General features: G+C 40.6%; 1 protein-coding gene across 3 annotated transcripts in view; it reads left to right on the forward strand.

The window, feature by feature from the left end:
* Nucleotides 1-20976: 20976 nt before the first annotated feature.
* RPRD1A (regulation of nuclear pre-mRNA domain containing 1A) overlaps nucleotides 20977-24266 on the forward strand; it is a 65334-nt gene continuing 62044 nt past the window's right edge. Inside the window, exon 1 of one of the 3 annotated variants that reach the window (XM_043443640.1) lies at nucleotides 20977-21282. In XM_043443640.1, the coding sequence (XP_043299575.1) occupies nucleotides 21132-21282 (151 nt within the window). In that variant the 5' untranslated portion in view covers nucleotides 20977-21131. The remainder of the gene's footprint in view (nucleotides 21283-24266) is intronic. The other 2 variants (XM_043443641.1, XM_043443642.1) reach the window with 2 other exon arrangements.

A 24266-nucleotide genomic window follows, 5' to 3' on the forward strand; every position in this document is an offset into this window, starting at 1 on the left:
TAGATTTACCAAAACTTCAAGCAACACATATTACCCAAGTAGAATATGGAATTAGAAAAAAAGAATACTCATCATGTTAATTGAGATTAATGTAACTTGATATAAAACCATTCTGGGAAAGGCAATCTGCCTGGTACCTTAATACTCCCTATACGTTCTTGCAGTTAAGTCAAGAATGAAAGGCCTTGAAAATTCTGTCTGGGCCAGTTTTCAGTGAACAACCTTGCAAGATGAGGGGGAAGACAAAGAGCAGACCATGTATAGGAGAGATGGTTTCCACAGACTCAGTGTTCCTCAGTGCCACACAAACTCAGCATGTGCACCATCCACCTGCGACCTTTCCCTTGGCTCGTATGAGACCTGAGGCTCAAGAGGGTCTCAAATGCTGCTCATGCTGCTTGCTATGCTATCAACAGTAAAGTCTGTTGTGTCCCAGAAGTTCATGTCTTATGTCCTAATCCACAAGACAAACAGGCTAACTTATAGATTCTAAATTGGATAAAATTCCAGACCTTTACAAAACCTCACAGGATAGTACAAAAAGGGAAAGCAAAAGTGAATGCATGGTCACTTCAGTCATGTCTGACTCTTTGCAACATTATGGATCATACACAGCTCACCAGGCTTCTCTGTTCATGGGATTCTCCAGGCAAGAATACTGGAGCGGATTGCCATGCCCTCCTTCAGGGGATCTTCTCAACCCAGAAATCAGACCCATGTCTCGTACGTCTCCTGCAAGAATCCTAAATGAAACAGCAAATCAAACTCAGAAGTGTATGTTTCAATCAAGTAAGGTGGCCCTGGGAATACAAAGATGCCTAAGCAGAATACCCATTACTGTAGTAAACCATGTTAACAAAGTGAAGTGGAAAGATACAAGTTTAATATAATTCTCATTCAGGATTAAAGAAAAGCATTTCAGCATATTAGAAACAAACTTACTAGAATTTGAGAAGTCTAGAGACTTGTCTCCTTGAATATCCCCATCCTATGAAGTCAAGGGTTTAAGAAAGAGTAGCAGTGGAGAGGAAGGGAGATGTTCAGAGAGGGAGGAACTTATAAAGACCAAAAAGAAACTCCTATTCCAAAGATGGAGTGGCGCTTGAAACTCCCAACTTATATGCTTACATACAAAGTATAATGAATATTAAAGGAAGTAGCAAGCTGCCACAATTCTATAGCTATGTCATTGATAGCTAGCATGAATTTTTTTCCTTTTTTTAAAAAAAGGAAAAGACATAAAATTCACTATTTAAACCAGTTTTAAGTACAGTTCAGGGGCTTTACATACATATGTTCACATTGTGAAGTCATCACCCACATTCAGCTCCAGAATTCTTTCCTCATCCCATACTGAAATGTGCATTGCATGCTAAGTTGCTTCAGTTGTGTCAGACTCTGCGACCCTATGGACTATATATAGCCTGCCAGGCTCCTCTGTCCATGGAATTCTCCAGGCAAGAATACTGGAGTGGGTTGCCAAGCCCTCCAGGGGCTCTTCCCCATCCAGGGATTGAACCCACATCTCATGTCTCCTGCATTGGCAGACAGATTCTTTACCACTAGCGCCACCTGGGAAGCTCAACTCTTTAAACAATAATTCCCCTTTTTTCCCTCCTCCAGCTCCTGATAACCATGGCCCTACTTTCTGTCTCTGCTTACTGCTTGACTATTCTAGGTACCTCGTATAGGTGGAGTCATACAATGCAATATTTGCCCACATGAGTCTGGCTTATTTTGCTTAGTATAATGTCTTCAAGGTTCATCCATGTTGAAACATATGTCAAAAATTCTCTCCTTTAAGGCTCAGTAATATTTCATTATATGTATATAGCACATCTTGTTGATCCATTCACTCATCAGTGAACATTTGAGTTGTTTCCACTGTTTGGCTATTGCAAGTACCCTACTCTTAATATGAACATAAGTACAGATATCTGTTTCCCTGCTTTCAGTTCTTTGAGGGGTATATAATATACCCAAAAGTGAAATTGCCGGATCATATGGTAATTCTATGTCTGTTTTTTAAGAGTTGCCATATGGTTTTCCACAGTGACTGCACGATGCCACATTCCCACTAGTACCAGGGTTCCAGTTTTTGGAACCTCACCAGTATTTGTTTTCTGTTTGTTGCTTTTTGGTAGTCATGCCTCATTGTGGTTTTGACTTCCATTTCCCTAATGTCTAATGGTGTTGAGCATCTTTTCATGTGCTTATTGGACATTTGTATATGTTATTTAGAGAATTGTCTACTCAGATTTCTTTGCCCATTTTTAAATTGAGTTGTTTGGTTTTTGTTGTTAAGTTGTAGGAATTCTTTACATATTCAGAATATTAATCTTTTATGAGATAATGCAATTTGCAAATATATTCTCTCACTCTGAGTTGCTTTTTTACTCTGTTCATACTGTCATTCAGCACACACAAAAAAATTATTTTGATGAAGTCCAATTTGTTTTTTCTTTAGTTGCCTGTACCTTTAATTTAGTGTCATGTCTAAATCATTGTCATGTCCAATATTATGAAGGTTTCCCCCTATGTTTTCTTCTAATGGTTTTATAGTTTTAGCTCTTTGACCCACTTTGAGTTAATTTTTCGGAATTAACTGTGTTACATAAAGGTCCAACTTCATCCTTTTGCATGTGGATATCCAGTTTTCCCAGCACCATTTGTTGCTGTCCTTTCCTCCACTGAACAGTCTTGACACCCTTGTTGAAAACCGTATTTTGTAAGAGTTTATTTCTGGGCTCTCTATTCTGTTCCATTGGTCTATATATTTATCCTAAAGCCAGCATCACACTGTTTTTATTACTACAGCTTTTGGACCATATTTGTTTGAGTCTATTACTGAAGTTTTTATTCTGTCTTTATTACTGTAGCCTTATAATAATTCTTGAAATCAGTTAAGTCTTGAAATCATGGATTCTCCAAGTATGCATACCTTTTTCCCCAAAATGTTTAGGCTATTCTATTTCCTTGATTTCCTATGTAAATTTTAGAATCAATTTTTCAGTCTCCAAAAGTATTATGCTTGGCATGTACCCTCATTGTACACTATTTACAATAGCCAGGACATGGAAGCAACCATATCCATCAGTTCAGTTCAGTCGCTCAGTCATGTCCGACTCTTTGCGACCCCATAAACCGCAGCACGTCAGACCTCCCTGTCCATCACCAACTCCCGGAGTCTACCCAAACCCATGTCTATTGAGTCGATGATGCCATCCAACCTCTCATCTTCTGTCGTCCCCTTCTCCTCCTGCCCTCAATCTTTCCCAGCTCAGGGTCTTTTCCAATGAGTCAGCTCTTCACATCACGTGGCCAAAGTATTGGAGTTTGAGCTTCAACATCAGTCCCTCCAGTGAACACCCAGGACTGATCTCCTTTAGGATGGACTGGTTGGATCTCCTTGCAGTCCAAGGGACTCTCAAGAGTCTTCTCCAACACCAGAGTTCAAAAGCATCAATTCTTCGGCACTCAGCTTTCTTTATAGTCCAACTCTCACATCCATACATGACTACTGGAAAAACCATAGCCTTGACTAGACGGACCTTTATAAAGAAGATATGGTATATATATATACAATAGACTATTACTCAGCCATAATAAGAATGAGTTTGAGTCAGTTCTGGTGATGTGGATGAACCTAGAGCCTGTTACACAGAGTGAAGCAAGTCAGAGAAAAATATATTAACACAAACATATGGAATCTAGAAAAATGGTATTGATGAACCTATTTGCAGGGAAGAAATGGAGACACAGATGGAGAGGATGGGTTGTGGACACACTGGGGGAGGGAGTGAGTGGGATGAATGGAGAAAGTAGCATCGGTATACACACACTGCCATGTGTAAAATGGATAGTTGGTGAGAAGTTGCTATATAACACAGGGAGCCCAGTCTGGCACTCTGATGGCCTAGAGGGATGAGATGAGGGAAAGGGAAGTTGGCTCAAGAGGGAGGAGATATATGTATAATTATGACTGATCCTTGTTATTGTATGGCAGAAATGAACATAACATTGTAAAAAATATTTTAAGTATTGTGCTTGTATTTTCATTAGAATTACGGTTAAAACTAAAGATGACTTTGGGAAGAATTGACCACCATATTTAGTCTTTGATCATTGAGCAACAGTATATCTCTCCATTTATTTAGTCTTTGAAGTTTTCTTCCATCAGTGTATAGTGTTCAGCCTGCAAATTCTGCAAACATTTTATTGAAATTAAGTCTTTTGTGGTTTTGTATGCTAAGTCACTTTAGTTGTGTCCGAGTCTGTGACTCTGTGGACTATAGCCCACCAGGTTCATCTGTCCAGGGATTCTCCAGGCAAGAATACTGAAGTGGATTGCCATTTCCTCTAGGGGATCTTCCCGACCCAGGGATTGAATCCACATCTCTTATGTTGCCTGCATTGACAGGTGGGTTCCTTACCACTAGTGCCACTTGGGTTGACGTTATAAATCATTCTTTTTTAAATTTCAATTTTTAATTTCTTTTTTAATATGTAGATATACAATTGACTTCTCTGTGTTAACTGTATATCCTACAACCTTGCTAAACTCATTTATTCTAGGAGATTTTTGTAGATAGCTTGACATTTTCTATGTAGTATGCCTTTGGTTTCTTTTTTTTAAACTATGACTGTCACATCAGCTAAGACTCTCCCCTATTTCCCCCCTGTGCTGTGCAGCGTACAGGATCTTAGTTCCCCAAGCAGAGATGGAACCTGTGCCTGCTGTGGGGGAAGCACAGAGTCTCAACCACTGGACCACGAGGGAAGTCCCTGGCTAAGACCTTCTGTGTGATGTTGAATAGGAACAGTGACAGTGGGCATCTTTGCTTTGTTCTCATCTTTGCAGGAGAGGCAGTCAGTTTTTCACCATTAGGTGTGGTGTTAGCTGTAAGTTTTTCGGAGATGCCTTTTTATCATCTTAACGAAGTTCTCTTCTACTCAGTTTGCTGAGAATTTTTATCATGAATGAATGCTGAATTTTGTCAAAAGCTTTTTTGGTATCAGTTGATACATTTAGTATGGTAGATTAATTTTTAATTAATGAACTAACCTTGCATACCTAGGGTAAATCTCATGGTACGTGATATGTTATCTTTTTTTAGATGTAACTGTTTATTTTTGGCTGTGCTGGGTCTTTGTTACCGTGCAGACTTCTCTCTAGTTGCAGAGAGCCGGGGCCCTTCTCCAGTTGCCATGCACAAGCTTCTTCTTTCAGTGGCTTCTCTTGTTGTGGGGCACAGACTCTGAGGAGGTTGGGGCTTCAGTAGTTGCGGCTCCTGGGCTCTAGAGCACAGGCTGAATGGTTGTGGCGCATGGGCTTCGATACTCCATAGCATGTGGGATCTTCTTGACCCAGGGATCAAACCGGTGTCTTGGTACATTGGCAGGCTGATTCTTTGCCACCAATCTATGAGGGAAGCCCAGTGTGTTATCCTTTGTGTATATTGCTGGATTCAATATGCAAATATTTTGTTGAGGATTTTTGTTTCTGTTAAGTTCATGATGGATATCGGTCTGCAGCTTTCTTGTACTGTTCTTGTCTGATGCTGGTGTCAGAAGAATGCTGGCTACATAAAATGAGGAGGGGAGTGTTTCTTCCTTTTTTTATTTTCTAGAAATGGTTAATTACAGAATTGGTATTATTTCTTCTTTAAATTTTTGTTAGAACTCACCATTGAAACAATCTGGGGCCTAGAGTTTTCTTTGAAGGTTTTTAGTCTATCTATTCAATTCCTCTAATAGATAAAGGAATATTCAAGCCATCTATTTCATGTTTAATGAGTTTCGGTAATTCATGTATTTCAAAAAATTGGTCCATTATATGTAAGTTGCCACATTTATAGACATAAAGCTGTGCAGAGTATTCATTTATCCTCTTAACAACAGAAGTTCTAGAGTGATATCATTCCTACTATTGGTAAAGTCCATCTTTTTTCTTTCTTAATCAATCTAACTACAGTTTGTCAATCACAGTCATCTTCTCAAAAACTAGGGCTAACTATAAACCTACTATAATCAAGACTCTGGTGTTGGTTAAGAGATAAATATACGAATGAATGGAGTAGAACAGAGTCCAGAAATAGACCTACACAAATATAGCCAACTTATTTGTTCACAATGGAGAACTCAGAAGTTTCCAACAAATGGAATAGGGATAATTGAACATTACAGGAAAAAAAAGAACATCTACCTAAACCTAACAACTTGTACAAAATTTTACCCATAATAGATCATAAGTACAAGACCATAAAACTCTTAGAAAAAAACACATGAGATAATCCGCAGGACCTGGGGTTAGGCAAAGAGCTCTTAGACAGTCTACAAAAGAATAAATTGATAACTTGAACTTCATCAAATGAAAAATTTTGTTTTATTGAGAATGTAAGAGACTCAACAGACTGAAAGAAAAATATTTGCAAATAACATTCAATTAAGGACATGTATCTAGAACATATAAAAAACTCAGACTCCAATAAAACAACCTACTTTTTTTAAATGGGCAAAAGACTTGAACAGACATATCTCCAAAAAGGACATGTGGTGATATTTAAATAAGCACATGAAAGGTGTTCAGCATCATTAACCATTAGGGAAATTCAAACCATGATAAGATACTCACCTACCAGATAAGATAAGATACTCACCTACTAGAATGGCTAGAATAAAAAACACTGACAATACCAATTACCAGCAAGGATGTAGAACATCTGGGAGTTGCGTACACTGGCAGGTGTGCAAAGAGGTACACCCACTGTGAAAATCTCTTTGGCAGTTACTTATAAAAGTAAACTTACATTATGACCCAGCAGTCCCTCTCTGAGTGTTTACTCTAGAGTAATTAAAACTTATATTTACGTGAAAACTTGTATAACAGTTCTATACAGGATTGCCAGAAACTGGAAACCACCCAAATATCCTTCTACAGTTGAATGGATACATAATACTCTGGTGTTTGCTCCATGCAGTATTATCCAGTAAGGAACAAAATAGCAATGCTCAGGAATGGGGGAAAAAACGAAAAAACCAATACAGTTGGCCAAAAAGAACACAAAGACCCAGAAGACTGCCCCTGTTCCCTCTCGAAGTTCACCCCTGCATCATTCCACATGTACTTTTCTTTTCCAATAAACTTTTTACTTTTCTCTTTAAAAAAACTGGGCAGTTGATATATACAATTTCCATGAATATCAAAGGCATTGTGCTAAGTGGAAGAGATATAACAAGAGGTTATATACTGGATATTTCCATTTCTATGACATTCTGGAGGAGATAATAGGATAGGGAGAACAGGTCAGCAGTTTCCCAGGGTTAGTGTTGTGGTGAGGGTGTCACTATAAAATGGTAATGCAAGTTTTTTTGAGGTGATGGAACCAGTCTGTATCCTGATTCTAACAATTATTACACAAATCTACATATGTATTAAAGCTTATAGAACTCCAATGAAAACTTAAAAAGTAAATTTTCCTGTAAAACTTTTGGTAATTTAGTTGTACAATGTACAAATTATTTATTTATACAAGGGTGTGGATGTACAATTATATAAGTATATACAGTAAGGTGGGGGAGTTTTATTTTTATTTTTTTGGCTGCACTGTGAAGCATGCGGGATCTTAGTTCCCTGACTGAGAATGGGGCCCGCACCCCTCTACAGTGGAAGTGTGGATTCTTAACCACTGGACCCCCAGGGAAGTCCCATCCCATTTAGTATTCTTTATTAATTTTCTGTGGGGCTTCTCAGGTGGCTCAGTGGTAAAGAATCCACCTGCCAATGCAGGAGATGGCAGGAGATACGAGTTCAATCCCTGGGTCGGGAAGATCCCTTGGAGAAGGAAATGGCAACCCACTCCAGAATTCTTGACTGGAAAATCCCATAAGTAGAGGAGCCTGACCAGCTACAGTCTGTGGAGTCACGAAGAGCTGGACACGACTGCGCGGCTGAGCATGAGCGCATACACGAGAAGTTTCTGTACCTGAATTTTATTCTGTGATGCCTTTTTTGTGTGTGGTAAAATATAAACACATAAACGGTACTGCTTCAACCGTTTTTAAGCGGACAGTTCACTGGCATTAAGTACATTTATACTGTTGTGAAATATCACCACCGCCCATCTTCAGAGCGTTTTCACCACCCTATGCTGAAACTCTGTATCCATTAAAGAATAATTCCCTATCTTCCCTACCCCCAGCCCTTGGATCTGTTTCCATGTATTTGACTATTCTAAGTACACCATATAAATGGAATCATATGATATCTGTTTTTTTGAGTCTGGCTTATTTCACTTAGTATAATGTTTTTAATGTTCATCCATGTTGAAGCATGTGTCAGAGTCTTTCTTCTTGAAAGGTGAATAGTATCCACTGTATGTATATACCACATTGCATTTAGCCATTTGTCCAATGATGTAGTATTGGTTCCATATTTTGTCTTTTGTGAATAATGCTGCTATGAACAAATATCTATTTGAGTATCTGCTTCTGTTCTGTTGAGTATATACCCAGAAATGGAATTGCTGAATCATAATTCTATGTTTAATATTTTAAAGAACTGCCATACCATTTTCCACAGCAACTGTAAAATTTTAAATTTCCACTGGCATTTTGTTAAGAGGAAAGGTAAATATAAGGGTTCTTTAAAAAATTTTTATTTTATATTGGGGTATAGTTGACTTACAGTGTGTTAATTTCAGATGCACACAAAGCAATGCTGTTATATATTTATCTATTCTTTTTCAGATTGTTTTCCTACTTAGGTTATTACATAATGCTGAGTACAGTTCCCTGTGCTGTACAATAGAACTGCCATGTTTTTTTAAGCCAAGAATAAATATATTTGCATCGGGGCAAGAATTATATAGTTAAATCATTTTTAAGTTTATGTGTAAAATTCTATGATTCTGTTGCAACTAATTTAATGGTAAAGACTTATGAACTGATTTACAAAATTAATCATCATTTGCAAAGTTGTTTCTGGGAGAAAATGCCTTCATAGATTCCTTGTGTTGGCTCAGAAAGTTTTTTTTAACTTGGGAATGCCGATACAGACTGTTTAGATTGTATTTAAATCAATGCAGTAAACCTGATTTAATGGAACCAGTCTGCCGCCTTGTGGAATTTTAATGCAACTTCCAGTTTTATAAACAGGATGGCCATAATTTAGAGGTGATGCCACTTGTGTTCAATAATTGTTTTGTTTTGTTTTGTGTCAATTTAAAGAACCAGTTTTTAAGATTTATTTTTAATTGCAGGATAATTGCTTTGCATAATATTGTGTTGGTTTCTTCCATATAACAATGTGAATCAACCCTGAATACACATATGTCCCCTCCATCCTGAACCTCCCTCCCACCCCCCAAACCAGCCCACTGCTCTAGGTTGTCACAGAGCACCGGGCTGAGCTCCCTGTGTTATATAGCAACTTCCCGCTCGCTATCTGTTTTACACATGGTAATGAATATGTTTCAATGCTACTCTCTCAATTCGTCCCACCCTCTCCTTCTCCCGCTGTGTCTACAAGTCCGTTCTCTATGTCTGTGTCTCTATTCCTTTCGTGCAGATAAAAAGAGCCAGTTTCATTTAACATATCTATATAAGATCTATATCAGGATAACTTTGCTAATAAGTTATCCTGATAAGTTTTGCTAATGGGCACAAATATTTGAATTAATATAAAGGTATTTTCTGTTCTTGTTTAGGAGGAATATATAAAACATGAGAATTGAGTGGTCATGGAAAAAGATTCAAACCGCTCTTTTACCACATAAGAAATTGCATATTGCAGAACTTCTCATTCTTAAGAAAAAATGCAATTTAAAAATAAAATTGTCTACAATTTATATGAACCTTGAAAACATTACGCTGAGTGAAATAAGCCAGAAACAAAAGGACAAATATTGTATTTTTCCTTTTTTACTGTATGGAGTTACAATTTAAAAAAAAAAAAAAGCTCTTCCACTTTATCTTAGTTGTAAACAGTAAGCAAATGGAAAGTAATTATGAAATAATAATAGCATTGAGACTTCTCTGGCAGTCTGGTGGTTAAGACTCTGAGCTTCCAAAGCAGGGGGCAAGGGTTCAACCCGCAGTCTGGAAAATAAGATCTCATATGTTGCATGGCTCAGCCGGAAAGAGAAAAAAAAAGAATAATAGCATTTATTAAGGTCTGTTGTAGTCCTGAACATAATTCTCTCAGTCTGCATAACAACTCTGCAGTATAGACCTGATTAATTTCATACTGCAGATAAGGAAAATGAAGCTCAGTTAAGTTCACTGGTGTGATAAGTCTCAGCACCACTTGATGCCACAGAAAAGGCTTCAGGTCCTGTCAGTTTCCAAAGCTGAAACATTGGGGGAGTTCTCACGGGGCACCCCATCTTAAAAAGGACTTCCTGATCTGTTGTCTGATGTCCTTTTTTGCCATTTCCTTTGAAATACCTGATTCCACATTAGAGATGTGTCTCGTCCTGAGCTCTGCAGGGCTGGCTGGCCTTGGACTTTTTCTCCAACTCACAGGGAAGTTTGCAATGCTGAATAGGGAGGCGTGACAGAACGGGGTGATTGCCTGCCAGACAGACTGGGCTTGCTAGGCTGCACCATAAAACACCAGGCTTTGAACAAAGAGGATCCATTCTAGTATTTCAGGATTTGACCAGAACATACTCTAATGGTTCAAGAGAAACATTGCCAAACAGGTGTGTTCATAAATGTCAGGCCAACATAGTGATGGATCTGAAAACCGTTCATTCAGCAAATACTTACCGAGCTTCAACTATGATCAGATGCTAGTCTAAGTAATATTTTATTGAGTATTGAAACAGACAAAAAACCCCTCCCCTAATAGAGCTTTCATTCTAGAAGAATAGGCAGACAATAAGATACATAGGTAAATTATGGCGTGCATTAGAAGGTGATTTTTTGTTTAAAAAGGGATTATAGAATCAAATGTTTCTCCCGAAAAGAAAAGACCAAAGGAAAATATTGCTAAATCTTGCTAGTCGACAAAACATAGAATTGCTAGTCAATTCTCATCCTCATCTTGGCTAAGTAGCAGCCTTTGACATAGTTGATCATTCCCTTCTTCTAATGCATTCTTTGGATTTCAGGATTCCACACTACTGCTTTCCTCCTATCTCAATGGCTAATATCCTTTGGCTGTTTTTAGGTTATTTCTTCTCATTTTCCCGACCTCTAAACACAGGAGTGCCATGAGACCTTCTCTGTCAGTCTGCACTCATTGGTTAGTGAGTTCATGCAGTCCCATGATTTTAAATACTGTATATTACCAAACTTCAAAATTGTAACTCCAGCCCAGACCTCTCCTCTGAACTAGGGCTTCCCTGATAGCTCAGTTATTAAGGAATCCACCTGCAGTGCAGGAGACCCCAGTTCAATTCCTGGGTCAGGAGGATCCCCTGAAGAAGGGATAGGCTACCCACTTCAGTGTTCTTGGTCTTCTCTTGTGGCTTAGCTGGTAAAGAGTCCGCCTGCAATGGGAGAGATCTGGGTTTGATCCCTGGGTTGAGAAGACCCCCTGGAGAAGGGAAAGGTTGGAAAGGTTACCCACTCCAGTTTTCTGGCCTAGAGAATTCCATGGACTATGGCAAAGAGTCGGACACGACTGAGCCACTTTCACTTTCTTTCTTCATATCACCAAACTCCACAATTGTAACTCCAGCCCAGACCTCTCCTCTGAACTGTAGGCTATTCAGTTGCTTACCCAACATCTTCACTTATAATTGCAAATTTAATATGAATTTCTGTTTCTTCCTCCTTAAGGAACCTGCCTTCCCACTGTCTTCCCACAGTCAATGACAATGGTCAGCCTTCCACTTTCAGCTCGGGCTGCGAACCCTAATGTCTTCCTTGACTTTTCTCTCTTTCAAACCTTGCCTTCTTAGTAAATTTGGCCTGTTCTACTTGCCAAATATAGCCAGAATCTGCCAGCTTCTCACCCTCAGTGTTTCTGGCCTGGTCTCACTCACCATCGTCCTTCACTGGATTATCACAAGTACAGGTTTCTCCTGGTTTTCAGAAAGTTCGAGTTTTGCCACTTTGCTTTTTGGAAAATACCTACTAACTGAAAGAAATCTCAAGAGGATTTTTCACTTTTATGAAAAAAAGGAGAAAAGCAAAAATAGTGTTTAGTGTTTGTTTTGCAGCTCGCAGGTTATGGAGGCTGCACCCAAAGCTGGAGAATGGCGCCGCCAAGCTCCTTCCCTGGGAATTGAACTGCACTCAGCACCTCAGCATCAAGGCGCCTGAGCTTTTCACTGTTGGCGTGAGCATCTGTGCTTTATTGCAATTTATTTTTTCCATCATTGGCAAGATGTGTCCTAAGGCAATTGCTTTTTCGCCTTCCATCATTTCAGCTTAGAAAAAGTTTTATAGGATCACTCTGCTTTCGGATAGCTGGAGAAACCTGTGTCAGGTCTGTCCTAACCGCTTGGTCCAGCCCCCTCAATCTCTTCTTAACATGGCAGCTAGAGTGTTGGCTTTTTTAAATTGAAATGTAAATAAGACCATGTCCTTTTTCTGTTCAACACTTCGCAAGAACTTCGTATTGCAGAGTAAAAGCCCAGGTCCTCGCAGTACTATGTGATTGTTCTTCCCTCCCCCCCCATCTTACTCTCTGCCCCCCTCCTATGACTCTCCTCTCTGATCACCCCACTCCAGCCATATGAGCCCTCCTTGCTGTTTCTTGAGCCACACCAGGCATGCTCCTGTGTTATTAGCACCATTTCATTTGTCCTTCTCTCACCTTGACACATCGTGAAATAACTGCTTGGCTCATGCTCTCCCTCCTTCAGATTTTCAAGTGTCATCTCAGTGAGGCTTTCCCTGGCTAAGCCTTTAAAAACTTCTAACTCACATCAACACTCCCCCGCGACCCCATCGACCCCGTTTACTTTTCCCCACGGCACTCAACCCAACACGCCGTATGACACTTACATACATGGTTCACTCTTCACCTCCGTGTGAGTTCTATGAGGGGCAGTGATTCCTGTCCATTTATTCACTGCTCCATCCCTAGGGCCCGGCTCCTATCAGGAGTTTGCTATGTCAGTGTCCTCCAGGTGGGCCATAGTTACTCACCGGCAGTTAAACAAGGTGGTTTGCCGGCCTGTTGCAAAGTGGGAGAAAGGGTACCAGGAGGAACTGTGGAGCGACTCTGTAGTTGTTAGCAAGGACTTAGAGCAGTAAGTATATTGGGGATTTGGGAGAGGTTTCAAGGAAGTGGGGCTTTGCTCTGGATTGGACGCTGCCCGGAAGCTGTAATAACTCCCTGGTGGGGTATCTGAATGAGTTTTTTCAGGATAGAGGGAACAGTGCAAGGCTAACACCGTAATTGGTAAAGCAGCAGCAGTTATACTAACAGGGAGAGGCGGGATGTCCAGTTTTTTTGTGGTTTACATAGTGACCCTATTTTTTATAGCCGCTTAGATACGATTATTGAAGGGATCTGGTTTTTGTTTTGTTTCACCTCCTGCTGTCAAGGTCACGGGACAGTCTAGATTGAGGTAGGTGTTCTGTGAGATTGTCTATGTCCATCAAGGAAAATGCCTTGCCTGTCAGTGAGTGCCAGGCCAATGATTGATGCCACCTAGACATAGCTGAGAGGACGACACTAGTTCCCAAGGTCAGTGGTTGCTTTTTTCTTATTCAAGCATACATTTTAAAAAATGATTTAATGAGTGAATACAATGATGGTCTTCATATACCAGAAGGGCTGTCACATGAAAGTGAAATAGACTCATTTAATAAGAATTCAGAGGGTAAAGTTGGGACAATGGGTAAGTCAAAGAGTGAGCAAGTTTCCACTTACCATAAAAGCTTTTAAAAAAATGAGGCCCTCAGTAGAAAGATGAATTCCAGTGACTTGACTTCTGAACTGTGGCTGGAGATATAATGGGCTAGGACATTATAGACATGACTAAGGCACTGATTAGAAGCCTGGACAAATTGCCTTCAATTTGTATGAAGCTCTATTAAGATCTCCCAAAGCTTGTTTGGCCTTCTTGTTTGGCCTCCAGCATTCTCCCTATGGAGTTCCCAAGAAGAATCAAGACAGTGGCTCCAAGCTGTTCTAGGTCCTTTGAGGATTCACCATCTAGAAGTGGAGACGGACAAAGAAGCAAACATCTGCAGTGCAGTGCATTCTCTCCTCCTCCCAACTGCTGTAGCCTCTATTCTATTTTATGTCTCTATGGATTTGCCTGTTCTAGTTATTTATGGGGCTTCCCTGGTGCCTCCGGGGTAAAGAATCGGCCTGCTATGCAGGAACTGTGGGATTCAGATGGCAAAGAATCTGCCTGCAATGCGGGAGACCTGAGTTTGATCCCTGGTTCAGGAAAATCCCCTGGAGGAGAAAATGGCAACCCACCCCAGTATTTTTGCCTGGAAAATACCATGGACAGGGGAGCCTAGTGGGCTACAGTCCTTAGGGTTGCAAAGAGTCGGACACAATTGAGCGTCTTCACTTTCATGCAGGAACTGCAGGAGATGCTGGTTTGATCCCTTGGTTGGGAAGATCCCCTGGAGGAGGGCATGGCAACCCACTCCAGTATTCTTCCCTGGAGAATTCCGTCAGCAGAGGAGCCTGGCGGGCTACAGTCCATAGGGCTGCAAAGAGTCAGACACGACTGAAGTGACTTAGCGTGCACGCACAGGTACTTCATATAATTGGAATCATGCAATATTTGTCCTTTGGGTTGGGCTTATTTCATTCAGCATGTTTTCAGAATTCACCTGTGTTGTAACATGTATCAGAATTTCACTCCTTTTTATGGTTGAACATTATCACATTGTATGCATATACTACATTTTGTTTGTCCACTGGTCTGTTGAGTCAAGCCAATTTTATTTTGTTTATTTTTTTAATATTTATTATTTATTTGTCTGCACCAGGTCTTAGTTACAGCACGTAGCATCTTCCTTTGTGGCATCTTTAGTTGTGGCATATGGGAGTTTTTTTTTTTTTTAGTTGCAGCCTGTGCACTCTTAGTTGAGGCATGTGGGATCTAGTTCCCTGACCAGGGATCGATCCCAGGTTCCCTGCACTGGGAGCACAGAGTCTTAGCCACTGGACTACCTGGGAAGTCCCAATTCAAACCAGTTTTGAAAGGAGCTTCTTTATTTGGGGAAGGAAAGGCCAGGTGTTTGCAGGAAGGATATTGTTTGCATGATAGATGAATAAAGCAGTGGAAAATGGAATTGTATAGGATTTGGGAAATAATTAGCAAAGTTTTATCACTGCTTGAGGGCTCAAGAACACAGAGAGGGGAGCTGTGGCTGATGGGGCTGCTGAGAATGGTAGAACTGAGTTCATAAGAGCCTTGCATGCCATGCTAAGACTATGACCTTTTTCTTATAGACAAGGGATACACATTGGAGGTCCCTCCCCTACCCCAATCAAAATCTGTTTATTCTATTTATTATTTTTTCTCATTATACAAATAATATATGCTTGTGGTCAAAAAGTCAAACGATACTGAAATATAAACACTGGAAAGAAGAGATTACCATTTCTTACCCATATAGCTAACCACTTTTAAAATTCTGATGTATATCCCATATCAAAACTCACTAGCTGAAGACCACAAGAACCATCTAAAGTTAAAATTAGGTTCATTTAGCTTGCTGCAGCAAGGAAGAGCCCACCCCAGGGAATGTATAGGGATGTGTGGGGATGTGTCATTAAGAAGGAATTGGGAAGAGTTTATTACAAGATCTGAGCTTATGCTGGTGGATTCTAAGGAGTCTTTAGGGAAAGCAGGAACCTGTCCTGGATTGGGTGCTGTCAGGACACAGGGACAATTTGGTAGATCTTTGGTAATTTTTATCTGGACTGCCAAGGGATTAAGATTGGGCAGGAGCTATCATTGGTAAAGAAGCTGTAATCATTCATGTAGGTATAAGAGGAAGATTTTAGCCATTTTCATGGCTTCAGGGGGCCTTGACCCTGGCTTGTTTCACTACAGTCTCAGAATGGCCTTGTCTGGTTATTGTTTATATCCTATAAGGCCTAACTTGATGTTTTGTTAGGAACATTACTGCTTGTGGGCTCAGTCACTCAGTCGTGTCCGACTCTTTGTGATTCTGTGGACTGCAGCCGCCAGGCTCCTCTTGTCCATGGAATTTTCCAGGCAAGAATACTGGAGTGGGTTGCCATTTCTTCCTCCAGGACATTACAGCCTAGAGTGAAAATTAATAAAGGTAAATCTCACTAAAGTAGAAAGATTGAGGGCAGGAGGAGAAGGGGACGACAGAGGATGATGGTTGGATGGCACCGCCGACTCAGTGGACGTGAGTTTGATCAAGCTCCTGGAGATGGTGAAGAACAGGGAAGCCTGGCATGCTGCATCCCAGAGGGTCCCAGCGTCGGACACAACAGAGCGACTGAACAACACTAAAATGGAGTTGGGAGGCCAGAAGAGGGCGCTCTCACACACTTATCACTGGATCCCCAAAGGAAGAGAGAAACCCTGTCTCTCCAGCAGAAGCCACACTACGGCCACCAGAAGGAGGGGAGTTTTTCCCTCCTTGCCTGACAACAGCCCAGCCAATGATAAAGCCACTGTATTTGAAACTCCTGTTTCCTTCAATGGACCTTCTGGTTCTAACGGCTCCTCCCAACTTTCCCTTCTCTGTAAGAGTTTTCTCTCTTGTTTTACTGGGCTTACTTGTGGCATACCACAGTTGTATGTCCTGAAGATCCCCGACAGGGTCGCCAGGAGTCAGACACGACTGAAGTGGTTTAACACATGCAAGCTGTTCCCAAATAAACTCATTCTGCTGGTAAAAATAACTGGTTGTTTTATTGTTTTAGGGTAACACTAGCTATCAGCTTTCAGATTATCTTTTTACTTTCTCAGTTCCCTATTTTAACCAGGGGCAGATAAAGTCAGCCTGCAGGATATTTCACTCTGAAGTTCAGATCTACTGTCAAGATCCCATTCATCAGAAGGTTGTTTAGAGAACATTAGCTGCTGTTGAACTAAAGTCAGAGCTTCATATTCCTTTTTTAGCAGATGAGCTGTTGGATCAGAGGTGACAAGGGCTTTATGGCAGTATTTATGTGTATGCGGAGAACATGTACAGGTCAAAATACCTGACCTCCTTATTTCTTGTTTTCTGAAACATTTTGGTATTATTAAAGATTCCGGAGAAGCCCATAGAAACATAAGTACATTTTTCTTTTACACTAATATATATTCTACATTGAGAGGTCAATATTATATCCAGAACAACTCTATTTTGATCATTGCCTGCTCACGTTTATGAAATTTTGAAAGAGTTTCGAAGACTTGGGTGGCATTCACTTACCTTTCCCATTACTTCTCTACCGCAACATATAGCATCCCCTTTCCTCCACTTTGATGGAGACAGAAACATCCCCTTCCTGGGTGTGAAATGACAGGGATGTTAGACTTGTGAATGTCTTGCCTATTGTGGTGTAAGCCATATAAAAAGTTGTTAGTAAGGAATCCCCTGGTGGCCCAGTGGTGGGAACTGCGTGCTTCCACTGCTGGGAGCACAGGTTCAATCCCTGGTGGGGGAACTAAGTTCCCCCAGGCCACATCGTAAGGCCAAAAAAAAAATTGTTATTAATTGAATTTAGGCTTCCCTGGTGGCTTAGTGGTAAAGAATCTGCCTGTCAATGCAGGAGACATGAGTTCTATCCCTGGGTCGGGAAGATTCCCTGGAGAAGGAAATGGCAACCCATGCCAGTATTCTTGCTTGGGAAATCCCATGGACAGAAGAGCCTGGTGGGTTACAGTCCATGGGGTCACAAAGAGTTGGACACAACTTAGTGACTAAATAACAACAAATTGAATTTAGTTAACCAGAACCAACTGATGTTTGATTCATGAGGAAAAGATACTAGAGGGGACTGAATAGCACTCATAGGAAAGTGGATACAAACCCAACAGTTAGTTTTATTATGTGTTTTACCTAAAAGACAAGAAAATCACATTAGGCGTTAGGTATTACACCAAGGACTAACTGAAGTTAAAAAGTGGGAAGCTTCCAGTGGGATGCTTGGAAACATGTCTGTGGGTTGTTGGTGCTCCCTCCATCAAGAGGAGGACTCTGTTGTGCTTCCAGCACAGAGGGCACAGGTTTGATCCTTGGTCGGGGAACTAAGATCTCACATGCCATGTGATACAGTCAAAAATTAAAAAAAAAAAAAAAAGAGTCTATGTCCTACTCCCATAAATAGGAGTGGCCTTTGACTGTGTTGTCTAACAGAAAAGATAGAAGCAACTTTGTGTGACTCCAGTTGCCCCTGGGGCACTCACTCTAGGAGACTCTGCAGTCGTCTAAGAGATCTGCATATTCTGGGGTCTCCAGGTGGAGAGATCATGTGAAGATGAAGGAGGGAGGGAGAGAGGGAAGGGGGGAAGAGAGAGAGGTGAAGAAGAGGAAGAGGAAGAAGGAGAAGAGGAGGAGATGAGAAGATAAGAAAAGAGGAGGGAGGAGAAGAGATGGATCTGAGGGCCCTAGCTCCTTCACCTCCCAGTGGTTTGACTCTCGCCAGCCCAGGCATCAAACATGAGCAAAGAATCCTTTGAGGTGACTCTAGCCACAATCTGACTGTGACCTCACAAATGCTAACTGACCTTGGTAAGTCCTCAGGTTTTTGAGCTAAAATAAAATGACTGTTATTGTTTGAAAAGTCACTGTTTTGGGATGGTTTACTATGCTTCACGAGACAACTGGAACAATGAATTGATGATGGCTTGTGTCCCTCTAATTGAGAGACTTGAACCCAGGGATCAATACCTTGGAATTTTACTGTCGTGTAACTTGATACCAGCACTTGCTTAGGTCCTTTTTATTGAAATTTTCTCTGATCATCTTCATAACCTAAAAGCTCCTGGTCTAAAATTATATAGAAGCTGGCTAGATGACTGGTGAAGACAGTAGCCATGCATACCTTTTGGTGATAAGATTGAACAGCTTTCCCTAATTTATTATATTTAGTACTATTATCAGAATAGAGGAGAATAATATATTGTATAAAGGATTAATTTGTGATAACCTGAGAGCATTGAAAAAAATCTCTATACTCTTTCAGTTCATAAAATGTATTACACATGTTATCATTTGACAAGAACATTTAAATCTGGAAACTTGTAAGTGAAATCTTTTGTACCCTGTTACTGTATGTCTTTGTATACGAACATCAGTATGCTTCCTTTAACTGGAGAAATACACCATTGAACATAAGCTTATTAATGATTTACATATACAGAGCGCAAGGAATTATAGCTATCATCTTCTAATAGAGTATAATCTACAAAAATGCTGAGTCACTATTTTGTACATCTGAAACTAATATAATATGGTAAATCAACTACACTTCAATTAAAAATAAATAAATTTTAAGTAAAAAAAACCCTCAAAATTTAACTTAAGACTGAACTTTTTTAGCTTGTGAGTTTTCTTTTATCCTAAGTTTGGTAAACATAAGAGCACTCATAACCGTTTTGGGTCCATTGCAATGTGGAGAATGTGAAATAAATGTAGTCATTGCTATTAGGTTTCTTCTTTTTTTTTTTTTTTTTACTGAAATAAAATGCACATAACATAAAATTAACCATTTGAAAACATACAATTTAATTGTACTTAGTACATCTTCGGGCTTCCCTGGTGGCTCAGACAGTAAAGAATCAGCCTGCAATGCAAGAGACCTGGGTTTGATCCCTGGGTCTGGAAGATCCCTTGGAGGGGAATGGCTATCAACTCCAGTATTCTTGCCTGCAGAGTTCGATGGATAGAGGAGCCTGGCAGGCTAAGTCCATGAGGTGGCAAAGATTGGACGCAGCTGAGTGACTAGCACTAACATACATCTACAATGTGTTGCAGCCACTGCTTCAAATAAATAGGTCTATTTGATGCCTACTTGGTGGGAAGTTCTTAAGCAGTGCTTCTCAAAACATGGCTTAGGCATTCCTGTGGTTTCTTATATACCCTATTTTTTTTTGCATTCATATTTAGAATATGACAGCATCTCCTCTTCTGTTTCTTTTGTGATGTATCATAATTCAGACAAATGCTATATCAAAATGTGCTGAATTAATTATGAGAATTCTGAAATTAGTTTTTAATTCTGTAAGTAATACATGAATATGTTCTTGTAAAAGATGAAAACAATTCAGACAGAGCTTAAGGGTGCCAATTCTTATCCTGTCTTTACACCACTATTAATGCAATGTGTATTTGTCTAGACCTTTTTGCCATGCATTTACATACTTATGAATTCTTACAAAATATACATTTTTATAAAAGAAACATTATTCTGTATCTTTTCTTTTGCAACTTAAAAAAAAAACCCAATCCACCACTGGATTTATAAATCTTTTAAACTACTGCATGTATTCTGTAATATGAACTACCACAAATAATTTAGCCATTTACTTAAAGTCCCAACCCCTCTCTGTTACTGAGCTGGACCACACAACGCCTGGTGTTCAAGGGATTTTTAATTACCCCTTTGGACACATAGTTTCTCCCAGAAGAAAGGTTCTAGGCCTGGCAAACATTCTGGTGTTTTCCTAGCATTGATAGCACTTAGAGAAATCTCAGGATCACAAGAAACGTGTATAATAAAATGGACTATATCACGCCATATTATCTTCCAAGGTGGCTGAACTAAATTTAAACACCTATGTAGAGATTTTAAATACCCCTTGGAAAAGAGAGCTCCCAGGACGAGCTTGGCCAACCCCGCCCCGCCTCCCGCCCAGGCCCGCCCCGCCTCCCGCCCAGGCCCGCCCCGCCTCCCGCCCAGGCCCGCCCCGCCTCCCGCCCAGGCCCGCCCCGCCTCCCGCCCAGGCCCGCCCCGCCTCTCCAGCACTAGCCTCGGTCCCGCCCCTTCCGCTAGGAGTTCCCGCCTCTCGGCCGCGCCTGGTCGGGGGGCGGGGCATCGGTCAGCCGTGACGTCACTGCCGGCTGGACGCCATCTTGCTGGTTTGCGGCCGGTGTTGGATGTGGAGGCAGTGGTGGTGAGGGCGTGGGGAAGGGTGGGGTGAGGGGGCGAGGCCGCGGCGGGGGCGGCGAAAGGCTCCTCCGCTCAGCCCCACCGCGTGGGACGGCGCGAACGCGGTGTCGGAGGGATGTCCGCTTTCTCTGAGGCGGCGCTGGAGAAGAAGCTGTCGGAGTTGAGCAACTCGCAGCAGAGCGTGCAGACCTTGTCCCTGTGGCTCATCCACCATCGCAAGCACTCGCGGCCCATCGTCACCGTGTGGGAGCGGGAGCTGCGGAAAGGTGAGTCGGCCGCTCCTCGCCCCCCGGACTGTTCTCTGGCGCCTCCGGGATCCCCCTCCCCGCGCTCCTTGGGATCCCCACTCCCCCAGCGACCCCAGCCCCCTGGTGCCCCGCACCGCCCCTACCCGGCGCACCGGGCTCCCTGGCGTCGGTGGGCTGTGGGCGAGGAGGAGCGGCGTGCACCGCGCCTCCTGCGAAGCTATCTTTAGTAGGTGTTGTTGGATAAGGTATAAAGGATTAGTGCTACTGTTTAACGTGGAAACAGTAGCCAGGGGCTCAGGACTCCGCTACTAACTACAGTCGGAAATTTAGGCAGTCAGGTTTTTTTTTTCATTGTGTACAATCTAATGGAGCAGAGGGGGAAGGGCAAAATTGGGAAGTATAGAAAGTAAGAGATTGTTATGGGGTTGGGAGATAATTTCATTTCTATAACACAATACTCAATCTTGTAAAATCAAGAGAGGAATCAGAGTTTTTAGACTGGGGGAGTCTAAAATAAGAAGATGTATGATGTAATGGAAAGAATCCTAATTTGTAGATTTTAGAGGACTGTAGATTTTAGGAGGACCTGGATTAGGGAGATTTCTTAATTTCTGGGTTGCAAGTGTCTCACCTGAAAATGTATTAGTTAAGTGATCTAAGGTACTTTCTTGCTCTATTATTATACGTCTTTAGGGTATTGTCTTTATTTTACAAAGCATTCGATAGTGCTTCTGTAAATGAAGTTAACTTTTTTCCAGCTGAAGTCTGCTGTCACTAAAATATGTAGAAGAATCATTTCATTACTGCAGAGCATATTTACCCAGGAGAACTGATTGTATGGTGGTGCGACTGAAAATTAAAATATTTGATCTAAAAAATTAGTCTGGATTTATACCTTAATTCTTAATTTACTGGATAAAGAGAGTAGACTCTTAATTGTTGTTTCAGGCATCTTGATGTACCTGCTATTATTTATTAAGCATTTTAGCAAACCGTTATTAATCAAACAGATGCTTGTGTATTGATCCATATGAAAGCCATATGTTGTATTAATACCATATCCAAATTGTCTATATAGAATGGAGACAAGCTGTGATTTTCTTGTGTATTTGCCCGTTGTTAATTCCTTAGAAAAAACTGATGTAGAGTCCTGTTTTTCACTTCATGTGTTAAGTGTGTGTGTATTGGCCCTCATGGAGGAATTCACTTGCGAGTGGCCAAAAAGGTTTGAGAAACACAGATATAAATGTCTGGATAATAGCTATGAACTTTGAGAAGGCAGGAATTATCTTTGCTTATCTACCTTATTAGATATGAAAATCAGCAACAGTTTTATATTGTTTATATTTGGAGGGGAGGGAGAAAGAGCATAAGAGCATAAGGATTGTTATCCAGACTATTCTTAAGAACTACCACAGATCAGTAGAAAAGTGGCCATACTGTTAAAAGCATTTCACGTAAGCAGAAACCTGAAAGACCAGTAAATGATACTCATCTTACTAATCAAGAAGACATAAATCAATGAAGTACTACATTAGACCTTTTGGTTTGCAAAGTTAAAAAGTATGACAGAGAATTCCCTGATGATCCAGTGGTTAGGCCCCTAAGCTTTCACTGTGGGAAGGGGGGAGGGTACTGAGTTTGATCCCTGGTCAGGGAACTTAAGATCCTACAAACTGAGGGAGCGTGGCCCCACAAAATGTATGACAGTGCCAAGGATTGGTGAGGAGGGCAGGAAACAAGAACTCTCTTAGACTGCTGATTCTAGTTATGAAAAAGGAAATGAACTTGGTAACCTCTAATGAAGTTGAAGGCATATGTCCTCTGACCTACTAGTTCTGTGAATATATCCTGGAAACTCAAGAAATTATTGTAGCCTGTTAATAAAATTAGATAAACAGTGTAAGCATCTCATTAGAGTATGGACAAATATATTTTTCCATTCATACAATAGTAATATAATAGTTTTCATGAATTAACTAGATCTACATGAAGCAACATGACTGAATTAAAAAACAACAAACAAACAAAATGTTGAGCTGAGAAAGCAAGGTGCAGACCAGCATGCCATATAGTGAAAGTTTGAAAACATGCTTGACGGATAGGCCAAGGTAGTGGCTACCACAAGGGAGGGAGGAAATGAAAACATCTGTGTAGCTTATAGTACATATATTTGAAACATTTTTTGAAGCACAGGGAAAAATGATAAGAAGATACTCTGTTAGCTGAGTTTGGGAATGTTTTCATAGGTTTAAATGTTCCATAAATAGAAAAAAATTAAAGGCATATAAATAGATGCTTTAGGGGAGAGAAGTGTTGGGTGTTGATGGTGAAGATAGAAATGATGGTAATTGTGGAGGTGATCATGCTGCTGCATTTTTCAGTGTGACATGGGATTTTCTGCCAAATGTTTCTTTTCTGTGACATGATTGTTCCTTTGTAGGGCACACATAACCTTTATGTCCTCCCTGTTCTCTTCAGCTTTGCTTATCAACTTTAGCATAATGATGATGACAGTAATTAACTGAGTACCAGGCGTTGTTTTAGACATCTTACTGTGATATCTTGAATTCTCACATTATCTCTGCAGAATAAGTATTTTTGAAAGGATTGATCAAATTTGGAATGTCAAGAAATAAACTAAGGAAAATTAGTTGAACATTTTGTATTAAGCTTGGCATTTTTTAGTTTCTTGAAGTGGTTAAATGACATTGGTAGGGAAAAGTACTGGTCAAAATGTAAGAATGAGTAGGTGAAATGCCGTGTCAAATGCCCTTATGACGATTTCCCCTATTGTCTGCTTATCTTTGTCTCCTTGAAAGAAAGATAAACCCCCAGAGAGATATACCCCAGGGCCCTTAAGAAGAACAAAGTAGCGATATCCTTGATACATACAACACAATGTAACCAAAAAGAGAGGTGACCATTTTGTTGTTTTGTAACAGCTCTGTTGAGATATAATTACCAAAATAAATAGAGCTCTATGAGATGCAATTAACCTA

This window comes from Cervus canadensis, chromosome 23 (genome assembly GCF_019320065.1).
Source record: "Cervus canadensis isolate Bull #8, Minnesota chromosome 23, ASM1932006v1, whole genome shotgun sequence".
In the NCBI taxonomy this organism is placed as follows: Eukaryota; Metazoa; Chordata; class Mammalia; order Artiodactyla; family Cervidae; genus Cervus; species Cervus canadensis.